At 33.7% G+C, this 20,657-nt stretch overlaps 2 protein-coding genes across 2 annotated transcripts; both read right to left on the minus strand.

The window, feature by feature from the left end:
- On the minus strand, positions 1 to 13,276 carry snRNP-U1-70K (small ribonucleoprotein particle U1 subunit 70K). Its single transcript, XM_089713953.1, has 10 exons — positions 12,901 to 13,276; positions 10,747 to 10,929; positions 10,051 to 10,113; positions 9,576 to 9,657; positions 5,474 to 5,575; positions 4,306 to 4,461; positions 3,239 to 3,338; positions 1,622 to 1,694; positions 612 to 771; positions 1 to 137 (listed from the first exon to the last, which is right to left on the minus strand). Exons 1-10 carry the CDS (start codon positions 13,042 to 13,044, stop codon positions 25 to 27), a joined length of 1,176 nt encoding a protein of 391 aa, XP_089570079.1. The 5' UTR covers positions 13,045 to 13,276; the 3' UTR covers positions 1 to 24.
- A 1,156-nt stretch (positions 13,277 to 14,432) lies between these two features.
- Positions 14,433 to 20,360, minus strand: LOC149474972 (uncharacterized). The gene is made up of 5 exons (XM_089713790.1): positions 19,848 to 20,360; positions 18,899 to 19,069; positions 17,735 to 17,888; positions 16,786 to 16,914; positions 14,433 to 16,387 (listed from the first exon to the last, which is right to left on the minus strand). Exons 1-5 carry the CDS (start codon positions 20,061 to 20,063, stop codon positions 14,478 to 14,480), a joined length of 2,580 nt encoding a protein of 859 aa, XP_089569916.1. The 5' UTR covers positions 20,064 to 20,360; the 3' UTR covers positions 14,433 to 14,477.
- Positions 20,361 to 20,657: the final 297 nt, after the last annotated feature.

The raw sequence follows: 20,657 nt of genomic DNA on the forward strand, positions 1-20,657 counted from the left end.
TTCATAATCAAGTATTTATTAAGTCTAATAATTATAATCGTCCCCGTTGGCCTCCTCCGGGTTGTACTTGTTCTCGTCCTCGTTCGGCTCCTGCTTGATGTGCACATCGAGTGGGGGGAGACTGAACTCGGGGTAATCTGGAATACATTACATTTACATTAGTTTTCATGCTTAAATAATTATAAAATTGATTTATTGTAACAAAGACATGTTTTAATAGTTCAAATTAGTCAATAACAAATGTAATTTTGTATTACATTTTACATCAAAATATTACAAATACCCTACTTATCAGGTTATAAGATTTAAGGTTAGTATGTACTACTATAAGAAATAACACGCGAGGCCGCGTTAAATATTAGTTTGAATGTAATAAGAATGTACAGCGATTCTACACAACTGCCCAACTGATGTAGGTAGTTGATAACAAATCGCAGCTAGTCAACGACTATTAGCAAAATGAGGGTAGTTGGGTCGAACGTCGTATAAACAACGCCCGAGCACCATGGCGCATTCGTACGAATCGTGCCTAGGGGACAAAGCCGCAAGCGGAAAGCTAGTAATATATTACTTTTTATTTTATTTTTTTTACACTTTCAATAAAACCTCACCATCATGCGGCTCCTCCTTGATCTTAATATCCTCCGGTTTAACTTTAGGCTCGCGTCTGTCTCTGTCCCTCCTGCGACGTCTGTCCCGCTCCTTATCCCGGTCCTTGCCATCTCTGTCCTTGTCTTTGCCATCGCGGTCCTTGTCTTTGCCGTCTTTATCCTGAAAATGTGAAAGAAAAACATTTTTTCATCCTTAATATTAAATGTATGTAGGTAATATTGTAATACTAACACTAGAATAAGATTTTACTAATACTATATGGGCTATGTGGCCTGAAATAAATTAATTTTATTTATTACTAGCATCCGCCCGCGGCTTCGCCCGCGTGGTGCTTTTTCGTAATAAAAGGTAGCCTATGTTCTTTCTCAGGGTCTAAAGATTGTCTGTGCCAAATTTCATCAAAATCGGTTGAGAGGTTTATGCGGAAAAGCGTAACATACAGACAAGACAGATAGACAGAGTTCCTTTCGCATTTATAATATTAGTGGGGATTATTTAATACGAATTACAGCCCTGCCTTCATATTAAAGTGTTGAGGATGTCGTTCGCACGCGAATAAAAAGTGTGAGCGGCTTAAAGTTAGCATCCAAGTTTACGTCATTATAATTTTTTCCATTGAATTATTATTTCACCATTATCTATACATATAAGTGTTTATTTCATCTGGTTTCTAAATTTATTTATCAATCCGGTCTGCATCGAGCAGACATGGATGTATAAAAGTTTCTATTTAACTAAAATTTAGTTTCTAAAATAAAAAAATGTATGCGGGTACTAGAGTACACACGTAAGAAGTGAAACTTCTTTATGACCTTAAAAATGTCACGAGTATTGCGTAACGCAATAATGTCACGCGTACGTAACGCAAAAATGTTACACTAAATTTTTGTCCAACCCCGAAGAAGTTTCACTTCAATAAGTTTTTTTGATCATCCAGCTGTAGAGCTCATAATTCGCATAAAATCAAACACACACAAGAGCACACAAAATATTTATTTATTTGTCTCACCTTATCCTTGTCCTTATCCCTCTCTCGTCTCTCGCGTCTCCGCTCCGAGCGGGAACGGGAACGACGACGGCGTCTGAGGACATACAGACATACATTTAGAAATAAATATATAGATAAATGAAGGAAATTATATACAGGGTGACTGGTAAGACGTCAGACGAATTTAGACAGGAGCTTCTTACCCATGAAACTGAACAACTTTTGTTCTACAACTTTGCTGAATTCATAGAAAAAAAATTGTACTTTGTATGGAAATCGGTCAGCTGATTAGCGAAGTTTCCTTACAAAGTCCAATTTTTTTTTACGAATTCAGCAAAGTTGTAGAACAAAAGTTTCAGTTGCAGTTTCATGGGTAGAAGCTCCCGTCTAAATTCGTCTGACGTCTTACCAGTCACCTGGTATAATAAATAATAATAATAAAACCTTTATTTTCAGGAAAAAGTTATAATAAATACATGTAGATAAATGAAATTCATTGATAGAGGGTACAGATTTAACATATTCGAAACCCCCACCTCCTTCCCAATTTTAGGCTGCGAAAGCGCTTGGTGTGTGTGAGCGTGTACATGTGTGTTTTTTTTTTAAATGGTCATTTATACGCGTTTGATATTTCCCTTTGAGTTGGATATCATTATAAACAAATGCCACTGTAAAATCATTTTGTAACGAAAAAAAACTCAAATCCCTAAGAATTCTACTAATATTGTAAATGCAATAATTTTTCAGGATGGATGCATATGTATGTGTAGGTGTGTAATGTGTGTGTTTGTTACTCTTTCACGCAAATACTACTGAACTGATTGCAATAAAAATTTGGTATGTGGATTGTAGGATTATTTTTATCTCTGCAATCTCACGGGAACGGGTTTTTCTTTCAAAACGCGGGCGAAGCCGCGGTCGGAAAACTAGTTATATAATATTGTTAGAAATTAATCCCCAACTGGCAACCCAAACCGTGGGGGTGGTTATAAAAATGAGTTGAACAGCGGATTTAACACTTTTGCATTTGGCTCTCGGACGTAACGGTCGTTTTGGTTGTGTTTAGTTGTGTTAATTATTATTTTGAGTCGATTATTATTTTATTGTTGAAGGTCATATAGGTCATATAGAATAGAATAGAATAGAATAGAAACACATTTATTCCCAAAAACTGGTACAGCATATTAAATTACAGACAACACTTATAACTAAAATAATAATAGTTTAAAAAAACTAAAAAACACGCTTTTTATAGAAAACCGAACTAAAAAATAGAAAATTTTATCAAATTAGTGTATTGTCATCGGTCCTCAATAAATCTACAAAGTTTGAACGAAATCTGACCGTTTAAAGTGGGTCAAAATCGCGCCCAAAGAAGTCGATTACAAACATACAAACATACAGGTGAAGCTAATATAAAGCGTGTAAAAAAAAGTATAACATTAGACGTAATAATATTGTATTATATCTGTATCACCTCAGGGAAAGGGATTACTGACTCGCATGAATGTTACAGCTGAGGCTGTAACGCTGTTATTCTGTCAGCACCGTCCACCGAGAATCATTTTGTAAGGAATAAAACCTTTCTAGGTTGAATTTAAAATCCCTAAGAATATAATTATATATGTCGCTACTAACTTGTCAGCTGGTTCATCATCTCTCTTGTCCCTCGAGCGACGTCTTGCGCGCGACCCCGAGCGGCGCCGGGAGCGGGAACGGGACCGGCGACGGGCACCGCCTGGAAACATTATATGTATAGTTATTACTAGAATCTATACTAATATTATAAAGAGGAAAAATTTGTATGTATGTATGTATGGTTTTCACGCATAAACTACTGAACCGATTATAATGAAATTTAGCACACATATAGAGCCTATAGAGAGTAACTTGGATTAACACATAGGATAGGTTTTATCCCGGAAATCCCACGGGAACGGGAACTATGCGGGTTTTCCTTTGAAAACGCGGGCGAAGACGCGGGCGAAAAGCTAGTAGCGGATAAACAACTAGTGAATGCAAATAATAAATCTATAATTAATTAGTAATAAAATAAAAACTGAAAAATACAGAAAATGGATTCGACGTATTTCTGTAAAGTTGCATAATATATAGTAAATTATTTTTTGAAAAATAAGGTCATAAAGAAGTTTCACTTCTTACGTGTGTACACTAGTACACGCACACATTTTTTTTTATAATCAAATGAAATGTAAATAAAATGAGAAACGAGTCTCTTTAAAGTCGATTAATCAAAATCGAGTAAAACAAGTGAGTCGAAAATGTGCGAGTAAAAATTATATTCAAGAAAAATAAAAACGCATCGAATCGAATATAAATGAAATTTGAAAATCGTATCAAATCAAAATCTATAGAAGACAAATAAAAATGTGTGCGTGTAGGTACTAGAGTACACACGTAAAAAGTGAAACCTCTTTATGACCTTATTTTTCAAAAAATAATTTACTATATTTCGACCAATCGATTGATTATTGATCGATCGATCGATTGATTGATTGATTGATCTATTGATCGATCGATTGATCGATTATTGATCGATCGATTGATCGATTATTGATCGATCGATTGATCGATTATTGATCGATTATTGATCAATCGATTGATCGATCGATACGATCGATATCGACAAAACAGAAAAAATCCCTCGTTCCCGTTCTCCCCACACACAAGCACACCACACTCACGCTCGGGCCTGTCCCTCGCGCCCCGCTCGTCCCGCTCCCTGTCCCGGTCTCTCTGCTCGAGCCGGTATCTCTCCCTCTCCCTCTCGTTGTCCTCTCTACCAGAGTGCTTGATGTTCACGTCGTTCCCTCCGCGACGGGTTCCACCGAGACCGCCACCTTAAAAACATAAATATATAAATAAATTGAAATTGATATTTTGGTTTTATGGCATTCAAATGCTTTATAAATATAAATTTATAAAGAATAGAATAAATTCGATCGTTCTGGCGGATCACGAGTGGCTGAGTTGGTCAGGCATCAGGCATGCGGGTTCGAGTCCCGCTGAGTGATCGAAGTTTTTCTATTCTTTATAAATTTATACATAAGTAAATATTTACTAGCTGTGCCCTGCGATTTTACCCGCATTGCTCCTGTTGGTCTTAGCACGATGATAAATAGCCTATAGTTTTCCTCGATAAATGGGCTATCTAACACCGAAAGAATTTTTCAAATAGAACCAGTAGTTCTTGAGATTAGCGTTTTCAAACAAACAAACTCTTCAGCTTTATGATATTAGTATAGAATATCTTTTTGTTAAAAAAAATTGGCAAAAAAGTCAAATTTACCACTTGTATAGGTAAGGTATAGCAATGGACCAAGTGGTGCACCTTGGGGTACTCCATATTGATGACACTCGTATAGGTTTGATTTAGCACATTTATAGACACCTATATTGCATTTTTATGGTTTCCCATTGGCAAAAAAAAAACAAATTTGCCACTTGGGTATAGCAGAGGACCAAGTGTACCTTGGGGTCGATCCGATCCGATAGTAAAGATAACTTAAGTAAGTTTATTACATGTAATTTTAAAATGTACTAAAAACATTTAGATGACCATACCAGACGATATTCGCCCAATTGTTCATTGAAAGTTTTAATTAATTTAACAAAATACACATTTGTGCAAGTTTTATACTACTGTAATGAAGTCTCTTAAAGGTCTTAGCGTGATGATATACTATAGCCGAACGAATTACAAGACCCATCGCACCATTAGCGCGTTCAAACAAGCAAATTTAGCATAGATTAGAATTGAAGTGGAATTACCTATCAGTGTGCGACGAAATATAATAAAAGTAATTTTAAGTCATTTTTAAGTGTAACTTAAATTTAGCATATATCGCTCACCCAATCTCCTCGGCAGCCAGCCCTTCACAGTGCGGGCTCGCTCCACGTCGACGAGCACGCGCTTGCCGTCGATCTTCTTGCCGTCTGCGTGCTTGTAAGCGGCTGCAATGTGTGTGCGTTGTATTGTATTGGCTGTTGTGTGTGTGTGCCACGCATGTGCCTCGGTTTTGCGGGATTTTTTGTGATTTTTCGCATTTTTTTTGGTATATTGGTAGCTTAATTTTTACGTATTCTTTGTGGATGTACAAAAAATTAAGTCAATCATGTGATTTTTCACATTTTTTGTTCGTGATGTTTAGTTTTAAAGTTTACATTAATCTAGTTATACTTCTTCGAAAAGTACTATTTCATTTCGATACATGCGTAAAAGACGTAATTTTAGACAATGTTGATAGAATAATGGGAATCGTTTTTTTAATATTGCAGAAGGTTCTATTTTGATGGAATTTACTCGTCAACTAAATAACTTATCACAGTCAAGTTGTAGAAAAAACAAACACCGCGATTGTTCCAAAAAAATACGAAAAAATTGAAATTTAAACATTTTCAAATTTCAAAAATATCTTGCATTTTGTGTTGTCCAAAGTTTAAACAAACTTTAATCAGCACAAAATGTACAATTATCTTAAAACCAAGAGGCACACGCGTGGGACAGACAAACAACAAAGTCTGCATGGACATACATACGAATACGAATAATACCAATATCCATACAGACTTTCACTGTAGCGCTGAAAAAACACATATATTGCAATATCAACTGTATTGGCATTGCAATAAGATACATTTCCCAACTGACGTTGTTCTTTTACACAATACATTTTGTTGTACAAACGATTTTGACCCTTTTTGACCGTAATAAGATCGAATTTTGCGTAACAAATGTCTGAAAATTTATCAAGCAAAATTCAACTTTATTATATACAAAAAGGGCTCAAAATCGTACATCAGTCGAGAAATAACAAAATAAACACGATATACCTACCGACCGAGCCGTGACGCCGTGAAAATAAAAACAAATTTGATACCTACCCTCGTTTACGTTCTTACATTTTTACTTACTTTTTATATATATTTTTTTAAATCCCGTTGCGCCCGTTCCTTCGGATTAATTACCAAGTTACCTGGTGCGCTTTACTTACGTTAATCCCATTTTGCGCAAATTTTTATTGTAATTTATTTATCAACAAAAAATATAAAAGAAAAATAAAAACTAAATATTTTATAAAGAATAATTTGAAACCATACTTATCCTTGTGACGGACTTTGGAGTTATGGTGTTGTTTTATAATTATTTATGTGACTACCCCCAAAAATATATTTGTTTAAAAAATATAGCGCATATACTACTATTCAAATTTAATTTAAATGTTTCTACTCACATTTTAAATGCGAAAAAGTTATTTTAAATATAATAGATCAAAAGAAAATTTCGTCATTAATTATATAATTCTTATTCAATCGAACTTTCTCTCATTTTTACATCAAAATATTTTCAACTAAGCTAAAGTACTAACCCAAATAGCGTTTTTATCCTTTTTCTAAATGATTTGTTACCATAAATTAAGAAAAAAATACTTTTCACTACAAACCATTCTAAGACCTTACCACCGTCATCTTTGAACCTATTTCCCTAATGATACAGATCATTATTTCGCCCCATTATAATATGTTCATGTAGTACAGTTGTAATTGACATCTTACCTCGTCCTATGTCCCTAATTATATTAAATCCCCTTAATGATGTCTATCATTATTTAGCCCCTCAAATATATACATCAGTACATTTATATTTATTTGATTTACCACAATATCTTTCGATCTATTTCCCTAACGATATTAATCATTAGCCTATCTTCCTAATCATATCTGTCATGATTTCGCGCCACAAAAAAAAAATTCATACACTTTTTTTGGCCTTTTTTTTTGGCGTCTTACCACATTATCATGAAACCTATCTCCCTGAGATCATTAACCTATCGCTTTAAGGATAATAAAATCTTCCTAATGATTTATCCTTACACCTATTGCCATTGTTTGTTGGTATCTTACCACAATATCACGAAAAATATTGCTCTAATGACATGTATCATTATTCCGCCCCATTATTAATCCTATTTCCTTAACTATATTAAACATTAAACTGCCCCATTTTTTCATTAGTGTAGTATAAGTTATATGTTGGCGTCTTACCACAATATCATTAAACCTATTACCCTACTGATACAAATCATTAGCCTATCTTCCTAATAATTTATCATTATTCCGCCCCATAATAAATAAATCTAGTACAGTTGTATGTTGGCGTCTTACCACATACAAACCTATAAACAACGTTGACGTACTCGAGAGGCATTGGTCATAACGGCTGGGTCTGTGGTGCGAATAGAAAAAACCACTCATTAATGATATCGTTGCGCGCGGGACACGGGCTGATACCATTTTGGAGGGAAATATCATCATTAGAAAGAAAAAAATGTCATTAATCAAATTTTTGTAATAATTAAGCATTAATGATTCACTTTTCGATATTCCAGCTAGTTAATAGTATTTAAAACGCAGCCACAAACTCAAACATTTATTGCACGCCTCATAAGCGAAGCGTTGAGGTGGGTACTACTGTCACTTCGCGCAAAACATCTGATTTTTCAAACTTAAAATGTCTTTATGTATCATACATTGCACTTGTAAGATAATACATACACACATATATTAAGAAAAAACACTATTTTTAACGTTCATGATATTTTTGATGTCGTTTTTGTTATTTAAACTAGTTAAAAAACAGTTTAAAAAAGTTCTGTCTTGGACGTCCGTGTGTCTGTATGTGCGGATCCTTTTTCTTGTTAACACGATAGCGACCGAAATACTTTACTAATCGAGTCTTTTTTTTTCTCTTACGCTTGAGTATGCTCAGGAATAGAACCCTTTCATTTTTCAGGGTCTGATTCGATGTGGTTTAATTGTTATTAAATAAACAAAAATAATAATTAATAAATATTTATTAAAAAAAATTATGAGGCGTGCACTTTTGGATTTTCCAAATTATTTATAAAATTAGACTTCTTCTAGAAGCACTTTCGAATCGTCATTAGCATTACATATTTGTGACATTTACCAGCGATTCGGAAAGCAGTATCTATGGAGAAGAACCGGCAAGGAACTCCATAGTTGCTCTTTATATCATGTCAGTATTACAATTTAATATTACAATATAAATAGGTAAGTTTTCAATCGCAACAAAAATATAGAGTTAATCGTATGATATATTAAGGGCTAATCTATTATTTTTCACAAATGGTTAAAAACATTATTTTACAGAATGATTTGAAATTTATCATTAATCAAAGTTTGTTTGATGATTGACTTTGATAACGAAGCGTCGAATATAATTACGAAAATTATGTTCAATTAAATATTTTTCCGAATATTTATTAGTTATTTATCAAAGAGTATCATTAGCAATAAGATTATAGAACTTGTATTTATAATCCCTCCAAAATGGTAATACAGCCCGCTCAAACAACATATTCCAATCTAACCCACTTACTAATAAATCGAATGTTTTGTCTCCTTCTCTCTTGTGTTGCAATTCGAGAGAGAAAGAGACAAAAGATAAGAAAAGATTTAATCACAGATTAAAAATGTTTATTAGTAAGGCTCTAAATAAATGCATTCGACAAATATTTTATATTTTTATGTATACTTAGTGGTCACACTTTAACATGCATTATAATGTATATCTTTTAAGATTTTTTTTTGTGACGCCGCGCCATTACAAAAAAAAAAAAACGTTTCTCTAATGGCGTCAAAAATTCATATATTGATCGAATATTAAAGTGCCACCACTATAATATGTTTTTGTGTACATGTGTGTGCGTGTTTAAACTTTAAGTACACGTATCTGTGTACGTATCCTTATGCGTGTCTGTGTGCGGGCGTATCTTTGTGTGTTTGTGTGTATGAACGCGCGCGTTTATGTATCTGTCTTCGTGTGTTTTTGTATAAATGTATGCGTGTTTATGTATGCGTATCTGTGTCTGTGTGTGTGTGTTTGTATATTCGTGTGTGTGTGTGTCTGTATGTCTGTACGTGTACTCACAGTGCATGTCCCGCTCGTGCTCGTACTCGATGAACGCGTAACCGCGCGGCTTGCCGTCCTCCTTGTTATACACTAGGTATATCTGGCGAATTGTTTATCAAATTATTTAAACTACCCGCATTTTTAGAAATTTTAAAATGTTAAACGCTATGAATGAATCACGTTTAAAATTCTTTAGAAAGTCGTTGAGTAAATTATATTGCTGTTATGTATAATGTAGAATTTTAATTTTGTATTAAAAATATTTCGAAGTACAACTTTATATTGAAACAAAACTGAATCACGAATCATTTCAAACTTAATATAATATGTATCTATAATTTACTGACACATAATATTAGTAGTGACTAAAAATGTTTTAATGCTGAAACTTTTGCTATGCACGATTTTGCCTTTTTACACATTCTTCACTTATATAAAAAACCACTTATATACAAAATCAAATAAAAACATATACATTAATAAATAAACTCACCTTTTTAATTGGTCCATATCCCTCAAACTCTCTTCTGAGTTTCGACTCAGATGTGTCGTAGTTCTGAAAGTCAATATTTATATTTAGTTTGTAAATATTAGTATTTGATAATAAATTATACAATTTCATTCCATTTTTATAAATTAAATTAGGTACAGCAAAGGATGCTTGCCAGGTTTGAACTTTGAATCCCACCTAGAGATCATTTTTTTTTCAGTTCTTTAAAAATTTCTCAAAATCAATGGTATTTCTATGTTTAGTGTTATTTCACTATAAAAAATTTCATATTTCTGTTCAACTATCAGTCTGACCCATTTATCATTATTTTCAACTGCATAATTATTGTTCATATTTCATATTTTCTCTCTTTCACATTAGAATAAAAGTGTTAAACAAATGACTTATTAGCTACAAATTTATTAGCTTTGGTTATATTTATTTCTTTTCCTTTCATTTTACATACAATTAATGTATTAAAGGAATATCATAACTATGTGTGTCCCGTGGACACATAAAACTGAAAGAATAGAATAAATTCGATCGCTCTGGCGGGTCACGAGTGGCCGAGTTGGTCAGGTGTCCGCCCCGGATTAGCGCGAAAGGATGCGGGTTCGAGTCCCGCCTTGTGATCGAATTTTTTCTATTCTTAATAAATTAATATAATATCATAACTAAATAACTAAAATACAAACTCACCACGCGAGCAACAAACAACGTTTTAAACGGATCCCCCGTGGCCCGTGGGTTAATGCTGGGGTCCCACAACGCAATCTCTTGCTCTAACTTATACGCAGTTTGTTCAGCTCGCTCCCGGCGGCGGCGCTCGAGGCGCTCCTCGCGGGTCTCCACGCGCGTGGGCGGGGGGGTTTCTGATGGGTGCTGTTGACATAATAAACAATTAATAAATGGGTATCACTACATAGTATCCTTGGTTCAGTGGTTGACGCGTGAGCGTCGAACCGAGAGGTCCTGGGTTCGATTCCTGGTGGAGACGAAGAAAAAAAATGTCTCAGTCTGGCAGGACACAGAAGGCTGATCACCTACTTGTCCATAAAGAAAATCAATCAGTGAAACAGATGTATGCATAATGCATCTGCCCCTTACCCCACTAGGGGACACGGGACTTCACTTTTACACTACATAGTATAAAACAAAGTCGCTTTCTCTGTTCCTATGTCCCTATGTATGCTTAAATCTTTAAAACTATGCAATGGATTTTGATGCGGTTTTTTTAATAGATAGAGTGATTCAAGAGGAAGGTTTTAGCGAAGCGGGCGAAGCCGCGGGCGGTAAGCTAGTTATAATATTATATGATTATATTTTGTAAAACTGACATGATTTAAAAGAGCAACTATTAAGTTTCTTGCCAGTTCTTCTCCATAGATACTGCTTTCCGAATCGGTGGTAAATGTTAAAAATATGTAATGACGTTTCAAAAGTGTTTCTAAAAGAAGTCTAATTGAATAAATAAATGTTTGAGTTTGAATTTAAGTCAAAACTGTATGTTGCTTATTTTTTTTAGAGAATTTTTTTTTTAGAGAATACTTGTAACATGAAAGGAGAGATGCTATTGGCACTGTTCCCTTGATGCCATCAGTGTTGTTCTGACGTCACAGTTTCTATTTCAAGTCGAGCAACGTGTAACAAAACCGTCAAGTCTAACAGTTTAACTAAGGTATAGTTTGTTAAATATTTACGGCTTGTAGAGTTAGACGCTTGGCTCTACATCGAACTCAGAACTTTTCCGAGTGCTTGTATTGGATGAGCATGTTTTAGTGGGATTCAATAACATCTGAACTGACAGAAAACTATTATATTATGGTCACAAAATGTCATCATAAATTACAACTTCTGAAAAGATGCAATGCTTCTCAAGTCTCAACAGAAAAAGAAATCTAAATATTCGGTACATTGAATTATTTTAAAAGAGTTGTTTTCAGCTATAGTGTGTTCCTAGGGCAGGCGGAAATTCGTACAGTGACCTAACAGGGGTGTCCAACAATACGTGAATGCGTGTCGCTGTGCTTCCTTAATCTGCACCTTATACAGACATGTAATAACAAGTTTGTTACCTCTGAACGACCGCGTCGTTCACCCCACCTTGTACCACGAGAACCCGTACGCTGCGTTAACGACATGTAAACGATAAATTAGTGTATGAAGAGCGATAGGTATCGTTTTATTTGATGATAACATAATACTTCGTGTCATTGTACGAATTTCCGCCTGCCCTAGAAACATACTATAGTACACTTAATTAATTACAACAGAAGCTAATTACCTCAATAATTAGGATAAACATACGCAGAACAACAATATAAAATAAATTTCAAATGCATATTTGTTCAAAATTTGAATGAACTTGTGTTTATAACTATAATCAATGTTATAAAATGGATTGATCAATGCAGTTGATTTTGCAAACTATTTTTATTGCAGCAAATATTCTGGTGGATAAAATTGTACAGCTGTTGTTCTTGTGTAAAGTCGGTACATTACTGACAAGATTCAGTTTGTATTTGAGGCAATTTTACACAACTTATTTTTGTAATATGAATGTAATATGGCAAACTCAAATTATGTTTAGACTTCTTTATTATAGACGATTACAAGATAATCCAGGCTATAGAATGATAATGATATGGTATGTATTTTATTCCTGATCCATTTATGCTAGTTGGAGTGCTACAAAAGGTCTATTATCATAATATGGTCATTAGTTTGATGCCAACACAGTAAAAATCGATCAAAAATGTTCTACGCTTCATATGTTACACAACTTACACACCCTATAACGCTAATTTGCATAATAGAGAAAATGCATCAACAATGCCTAATGTAATATCTAACCTCAAATACGTTGAGAAAAGCGCCGACTCCATCGTAGCCTTTTTGTTTCTTCTCATGTGGTAACTTGGCTGCAGGCGGCAAGTAAGGGATTTGGTCCCTCGCCGCAAACAATGCAAGCAAGTTTGGGGGTAAAAACTGCGTCATTTTGTTAACCCCATGCGATTTTCTGCTTTTTAATCCGTCACTAAATAAATACTCCCCCAGTCACTTCAATAAAATTCACAATTATCGATTCATTCACTAGCTTTATCACAGTTAATAATTATTATTGAATTTTGCAGTTAGGAAATAAAAACAGTTGATCAAAATACTGCAATCTGTAGGTAGGTATCTAATGTCTATAGAATGGCGGCCATTTTGAAAACGTTTCGTCTTGTAATTTGGCTTCACTATGATGTTGCTAGTGTCAATAAATGAATGAATAAATTAACATGCATAAAAATTAAGCTGTGAATTTAAGTGTACAACACGTCTACAATCTACTTCAATGTAATTTATTATTATGTATTCAATTAAATATTTTAGACGAAAATGTAATGAAAATTTAATTACATAACTTATCACCAGGGTTGCCAGTTGCCACTTGAAGTCTCACAAAAAATTAAAAAGAAAAATCAAAAGAGGCGCACATTTTAAATATTACTTTGATACTTTCTCTAAACTACAGAAATCAGAATACCTAACAGCAGGTTTATTATGGTAATGGTAATCGAATTTATATGTTGAAGACTTTTGCCCAAATAAGTTGTGCATGCGGGTATATGGATATTCGTTTTGAATTCATTTACTAATTTCCAAATATTAAGGTAAGTGTTTATTTAGCATCATAGATTAGTAATAATTAGTTACTCCATAAGTATTTACTTATAAGATAAAATAGCTAACGCAGAGGGCGTTAGGAATTTCCCTTTCCAGGTGGAAAAGGCCTGTTCCTTCATATCATTTTGCTGTTATATTTGAATTAAACATAATTTTAAACAACTAAATAGCATTCATTGATATTTATTATCAACACATATTTTAGTATTTATATCTGTACTGCACGTATAAAGTGATACTACTTATTTATATTTAACTAGCGGTCCGCCCCGGCTTCGCCCGTGGTACCTACATGTTTAAACTATCCTATCTCTCAAGTTGGATCGAACTGCACATGGTGTGCGAATTTTATTATAATCGGTTAAGTGGTTTAGGATTCCATTGAGGACAAACCTTGTGACACGAGATTTATATTATACTAGCGGTCCGCCCCGGCTTCGCCCGTGGTACATATTTACGTTTTCTCTACATAAAAACCATCCTCGTACTTCAAGGAATATAATAAAAAAAGAATTATCGAAATCGGTTCAGCCGTTCTCGAGTTATGCGCTTACCAACACATTTTGCGATTCATTTTTATATATAAGAAAAGAAGAAGATTAAGATAATATAACCCTTTTTAATGGATGTTCCATCGCGATTCTTGCAGTGGAGAGCGGATAATTTGTAGTTATTAACTTTAAATATGTAAATATAGAAATGAAACAATTAAGTATTTCAAAAATAATGTTTTATACATAACTACATAAGTAATTAAATTAATTACTATTTTTATCTTTATCTTTATTCTTCTTCTGCTTTTTCTTCTTCTTTTTATTGGGATCCTTCTTTTTATTCATATCATTGTATTTCAGCAGTTTCTTATACATTTTCAACAATTGTTTCGCATCTTTTTTCATTTCCTTCGAAACCGTCTTTTCTTCCACCTCTTTGACGGGATCTACGAATTTCGTCGATCCTTCCAACGTGTTATAATGATCTATAGATCCTTCAACGACATTAGATGTATTTTCAACTTCTTGAGGGACTTCTGGCTCTATCGTTTCTACGATTGCCTTTTTAGCTGCTTCTATTTTATGTTTCAATTCTTTATTCTTCTTTCGCAACGCGTTCAAAATATTTGCAGTATTTAACACACTTTTAACCTTCTTGCTTTCCAAATACCTATCTTTCCACGATATATTCTCTACTTGATCTGAATCTTTCTCTTTCTCAGCTTCCATTTGTTCGTATTCCCTTATCTCTTCCTCTGTGATAACTTCATCTCTATCTATTTCGTCTATTTTAGCAGAAAGCGCCGCTATTTCTTGCGCTGTTGGTTCTTTTGATAAAACGGATATTCCTTCAACTTCGTAACACGACGAATCGTCGGATAGTTCTAAATATTCGAATACGTCATCTGTACTTTCCATAGCCTTATCTTCATCTATTATTAGTATATCTGGTTTTGTATCTGTAATTTCAGTTTTTACACAATCTGTATTTGGTATTTTATCTGTTTTTGTATCTTCCTCTATATCTATAACTTGAGTTTCTATACAATCTGTATCTGCTCTTTTATCTGTGTTTATATCTTTGTCCGTGTCTATAATTTGAGTTTCTACACAACCTGTGCCTGGGTTTTTATCTGTTTTTGTATCGTTTTCTGTCGTAATTTTAGCTTCTACACAATCAGTTGCATCTTGTTTATAGAAATTTTGATCAGCGCTCTCGCGAAAATCCGACTTTTTGGACTTCTTCTTCTTATCCTTCTTTTTCTTTTTGCTTTTCTTATCGTCGTCTGAAATGCAGACGACATCTTGTGTATTTGTAGCTGTTTCTTTAACGTCGATACTCTCTTGAGATATTTCCCCTTCAGATAGATTTCTACTGTTTTCAGTTATTTCACCTTCTTCTATTTCTTTAGGAGTTTCTTTCGATTGAGCGTTTTGTGGTATATCTTCGGTTGGAACATCTACATCCATTTTTTCAGTACTTTCTGTAGTTATGGCATTATTTTCTTCACTATTGGCAATTTCCTTATTATTTACTTCGTTATTGATAATTTCTTTAACAGATTCATCTATGTCTTTAGTTTCACTTTGTTCAACTACAGTTTCAACGCTTTTATTCGTTTCATTTACTACAATATCTTTAACCATCTCAACTTCATAATCAATTTTAATATCAGTGTCCATAGATACAGATTTGTCTTCATTTTCTGTGTTTTTCGAGGGCTTCGTAACTTTAACATCTTTTGTATTACTTTTCTTAGATTTCTCATCTGAACTATCTGAACTTATATCATCAGAACTAGAACTGCTTTCAGAATCTTCAGAGCTCGAACTTTTTCTATCCAAATCTTCTAATAAATCCATTTTCTCGGTATCGGACAGTTGTAACGTAATCTCATCTTGATCGCTGCCATCTTTGTTTTTCTTTTTATCTTTTTTCTTTTGCTTTTTCTTTGATTTCTTTTCAGGAGCTGAAGGAGGAGCTGCTGGAGCTGTAACAGTTTCTAGTGCATTTGTTTTAGTGACTTCGTCGTCATTTTTAACGGATTTAGTTCTGTTTAATTTAATTTTTCTTGTTGGTTTCGACTGAGGTACTGTTATTATCAAATCATTGATTTTCTTTGTGACTGTTTTTGCGTTTTCACTTGATTTTTCTCCGTTTGTTTGTAATTTTTCTGCAAACAAAATGAATTAAATTATATTGGGTAAAATGAAAGAGTAATTATTCCAATTATGCTATATATATCAGATTCAAGCAAATTATTACTTATTGAACATACTTTTAGAAGTAGCAATTCTTTGTTTAAAATTTTAATAGTCTATTAATATTTAATACTACTTCTATATATAACTAATAATCAAAATTATAGTAATTCCAATTTAAATGAACACTAGCGATCCACCATTCTTCGCCCATTCTTCGGTCTTCGCCCATGTTACATATCAAGTATGTATTACATAATTATTCACAGTGAAATATTTTTTTAAACGATCCATTAGTTCCTAACATAATTTCGTTCAAACAAACAAACTTTATATTATCAGTAAGTACATAGATTTTCACTACACTCACTGTCAAGTTCCTTAACACTGGGTTTCTCGTCCTCGCTGCTAATTTCCACAACCTCAGGGGCTTCCTCTTTGATCACCACCTCGTCATCGTCAGACTGCGGTACATTGGTTGTTTCTGTTTCTTGTGGTACTGTGAATTCATTTAATTTGTGTAAGTATTTTATGGGATTTTAAACGCAATTTATTCATTACTAGCTTTCCGCCCACAGCTTCGCCCGCTTTGTCTAAAACCTAATAAATTATATACTAAAACCTTCCTCTTGAATCTCTCTATCTATTAAAAAAAACCGCATCAAAATCCGTTGCGTAGCTTTATAGATTTAAGCATACAAAGGGACATAGGGACAGAGAAAGCGACTTTGTTTCATACTATGTAGTGATAGTGATACACGGTATTACAAATCACACACAACTATGATTTAACTCACATAATAAAAGCTAAATAAATTTAAGTGCAATGTTATTCAAATAAGAATGGGGGAATCCAACACCACTTTATGGTATCATCTATATTTATTAAAAAAAAATTAGTGCGTGTACTTGAGTACACATGTAAGAAGTGAAACTTCTTTATGACCTTATTTTTCAAAAAATAATTTACTTTATGCGACTTTACAGAAATACGTCGAATCACGCGTGGTAGGGATAAGAAAAAGGCGCGTAACGGAAAAATGTCACGCGTAACCAAAAAATATTACACAAATTTTTTTTCCAACTCCAATAAAAAAGTTTCACTTCAAAAACATAGTTGGTATCCTAAATATATTGTATGGTATGGTTGGTATAATAAAAGCGAAATATAGATAAATTAAACCTTTTTAAAGGAAAAGAAAAAATTCGATCATGATTTCGTAACTGCATCTTTTGTCTATTCTCTTATTCTAGTATTCATAAAGCATTTGAATTGTATGAAAACTAAATTTTAAATATAAATAGATTCCTCCACTAACCGTTAGCCCTCTGCAGTTGAGCCCTTATCGCTCTGGCCCTTGCCTGCAACTCAAGTAACTCCAATACTGTGAGTCCCGCGCGGGACGCGCGCGAGTCTTCGCCCTCGGGGGCGGAGCTCCGCTTTTGTTTACTCTTGTGGTGTTTGTGTTTGTGCTGCGGATGTCACATAGAATATTATATCAAACAAATTGGGAAATAATATACTTATTTTGGACTAGTGGTCCGCCCCGGCTTCGCCCGTGATACATATTTCGCAATAAAAGGTAGCCTTTGTTCTTTCTCAGGGTCTAACTTTAAAGATTATCTGTGCCAAATTTCATCAAAATCGGTCCAGTAGTTTATGCGTGAAAACCATATATACATAATTACAAACCTTTCCTCTTTATAATATTAGCATAGATTAGTAGTGTATAAGTTCAAAGCATTTTGTATAGAAAAGAGCCAGGAAGAAACTCTATTACGCAATTACAATAACTTTGTGAAAATCATACCAATGTAACATTTTATATGGTGTTAAAATTATTAATTCGAAATTTCTTAAGATAAGAATATATATGAACGTATGTTTGTTACTCTTTCATGCATGCATGATAACCACTAAACGGATATTATACATAAATAATAAATAAATAAATAAATATTTCAGGACAATTTTCACGCACGGAACAATCTGATCCCATACTAAGCTTTCTAAATAATATATAAGCTATAGAAATACTAGCTGTATTGTTGTAATGCCGGGTCCAGCTGGTGAAACGTAACATGCAATGTAACATTCTGCCTTTCATTGCATGTTCGCTGCAAGCGTGGACGCTTAGCGCGCTCTTAACGCGCATTCACTACGAACCTCCCGTATTCGTGTTCCTTGCCCCTTTGTGTTCGTCGAAAAACCGACAAATCACGGATCGCTCCGCGCGCGGCTTGTAATGCTCGTAGCATGCGCGTGTAATGCACAATTCCAAAATATGAGAAATTGTTACAAAGTGTGTTACCTTTCATGATACATTGCAGCAATGTCGACGGTGAATTCTTTCATTGCATGTTACGTTTCACCAGTCTGGACCCGGCATAAGTGGTAAAACTATGTTATGATGATTCAAAATTGAATCTAGAAGAAGTATAATTGAATAAAGAAATGTTTGTTTACTGACAAACAAACATACCTTTTTACTTTTTTTCGTGCTAGTTTCGCTCAGTATCTCATCATCAGACGATATACTATCCAATGATATAGTTTCCATGTGCTCTGGTGATGAGCTTGACGACTCTGTGTTGGAAGGTGGTTCCGCTCCATCCAAGATTGCACAGAGACGCTTTGAACTTATGCCGAGAAGCTGTAGAAGTATATTATTTTATAAGAAATAACATGGGGTTAAATATTAGTTTGAATGTAATAAGAATGTACTGCGATTCTACACAGCCACCTAATTGATGTAGGTAGTTGATAACAAAACGCAGCATGTCAACGACTATTAGCAAAGTGAGGGTAGTTGGGTCGAATGTTGTATAAACAATGTCCGAGCCCCTAGGCACGATTCGCACGAATGTGCCACGATTCAAAGGAAAGCGGTATTTTATAATATTCGAAAGCTAAGCATGTTTGGACAGGAAATAGTGACAACTATATTGACAATTATTCATACACAAAAATATTAAATCAAAAGTTACATCTAACAATATTTTAAATGGTGTATAAATTGCATTTTGAAATAAATTCTTGCTCTAATAAGCGCTTCCCTAGAAGGTAACGGTTCACTCTTCACTTTAATTAAAATTAATTAATTATCTTATTATTAATACAATAAAACCAAATATACAGAAAATTTAATATTTAGATATAAATGTTTGATATTTATTACATAAGAGAGATCTTAATAATAATAAAATAATAATCTATTTACTTATCAATTCATATAATATGCCTCAAAGTTTAAATAAATGTTTAAAGCAGCATAGACATTTACAAAACCCTGTTTATTATAAGAATATGAATGTATCATTCTAGCTTACAACAATTTCAATGTATATATAACACTATAAACAACATTTAGTGGCAAAAGAAGGCAACAGAATAAGACGATGTACAAAATTTTAAGACGATTTCTAACCAACCTCTTCCGTGCATAATTCCTGTAAATCATCAATGGATATATGCCGTACGCACTCCGGAGCCATAGATCTGAGTTCCTTATGTTTTAGAACAGAAAAAACTTGATGCATTAGTTCAACTCTATCATGAATGTAGTAAGCCAGGTCGTGTTCTTCATTCCGAGCGTACGACGTTTCAGGCTCCTCCCGCTTAATTTTATGCCGTTTTATACGTTTCATGGCTTTCGTCTTTTAGTAATAAGCTAAATATATAAAGGATTTCAGTTACTTTTATCAGATAACTGTTTAAATAGTGATATTTGCAAAAATAAACAATACGGCAAATTTCATTGACGTTGACAATTAGTGACATATGTTAAAGTTACTATACGCTGTAATGTATGTTAAATCTCCCATAAATACTGACATAAACACAACATAAACTATTATTGAAAACATTACGCAATCGATGATCAGCTATTCAAACACTTAAAATTATTAATTTGTGCTATAAGAATCTGTTTTCGTCTTGTTTTTGTAGTAGACGTGTTAGATTTATCTTGATTTAATAAAAGAATCACAAGACCGAAATACCCTGTGGAAATACTATACACAGTAAAAAATGTATATGGCAACGCTTTTCTAACATTCGTTCAGGAATTATGAAAACAATTTGTGTCACAAATATTATTTCTTTATAGCATACATTCCAATATTTTACTGTGCTAGTGCAAATGGAAATTATTTAATAGAAATATGTTAAATTTTTCCAAGTGAAAGGTGAAAGGACTATAGAGATTTATTTTATTAGGTTACCTATAATATTATAACCAA

The sequence above is a fragment of the Colias philodice genome, chromosome 31, assembly GCF_061535455.1.
Source record: "Colias philodice isolate Cphi_HAF_F1 chromosome 31, ilColPhil1 Martin Lab GWU primary, whole genome shotgun sequence".
Classification (NCBI taxonomy): domain Eukaryota; kingdom Metazoa; phylum Arthropoda; class Insecta; order Lepidoptera; family Pieridae; genus Colias; species Colias philodice.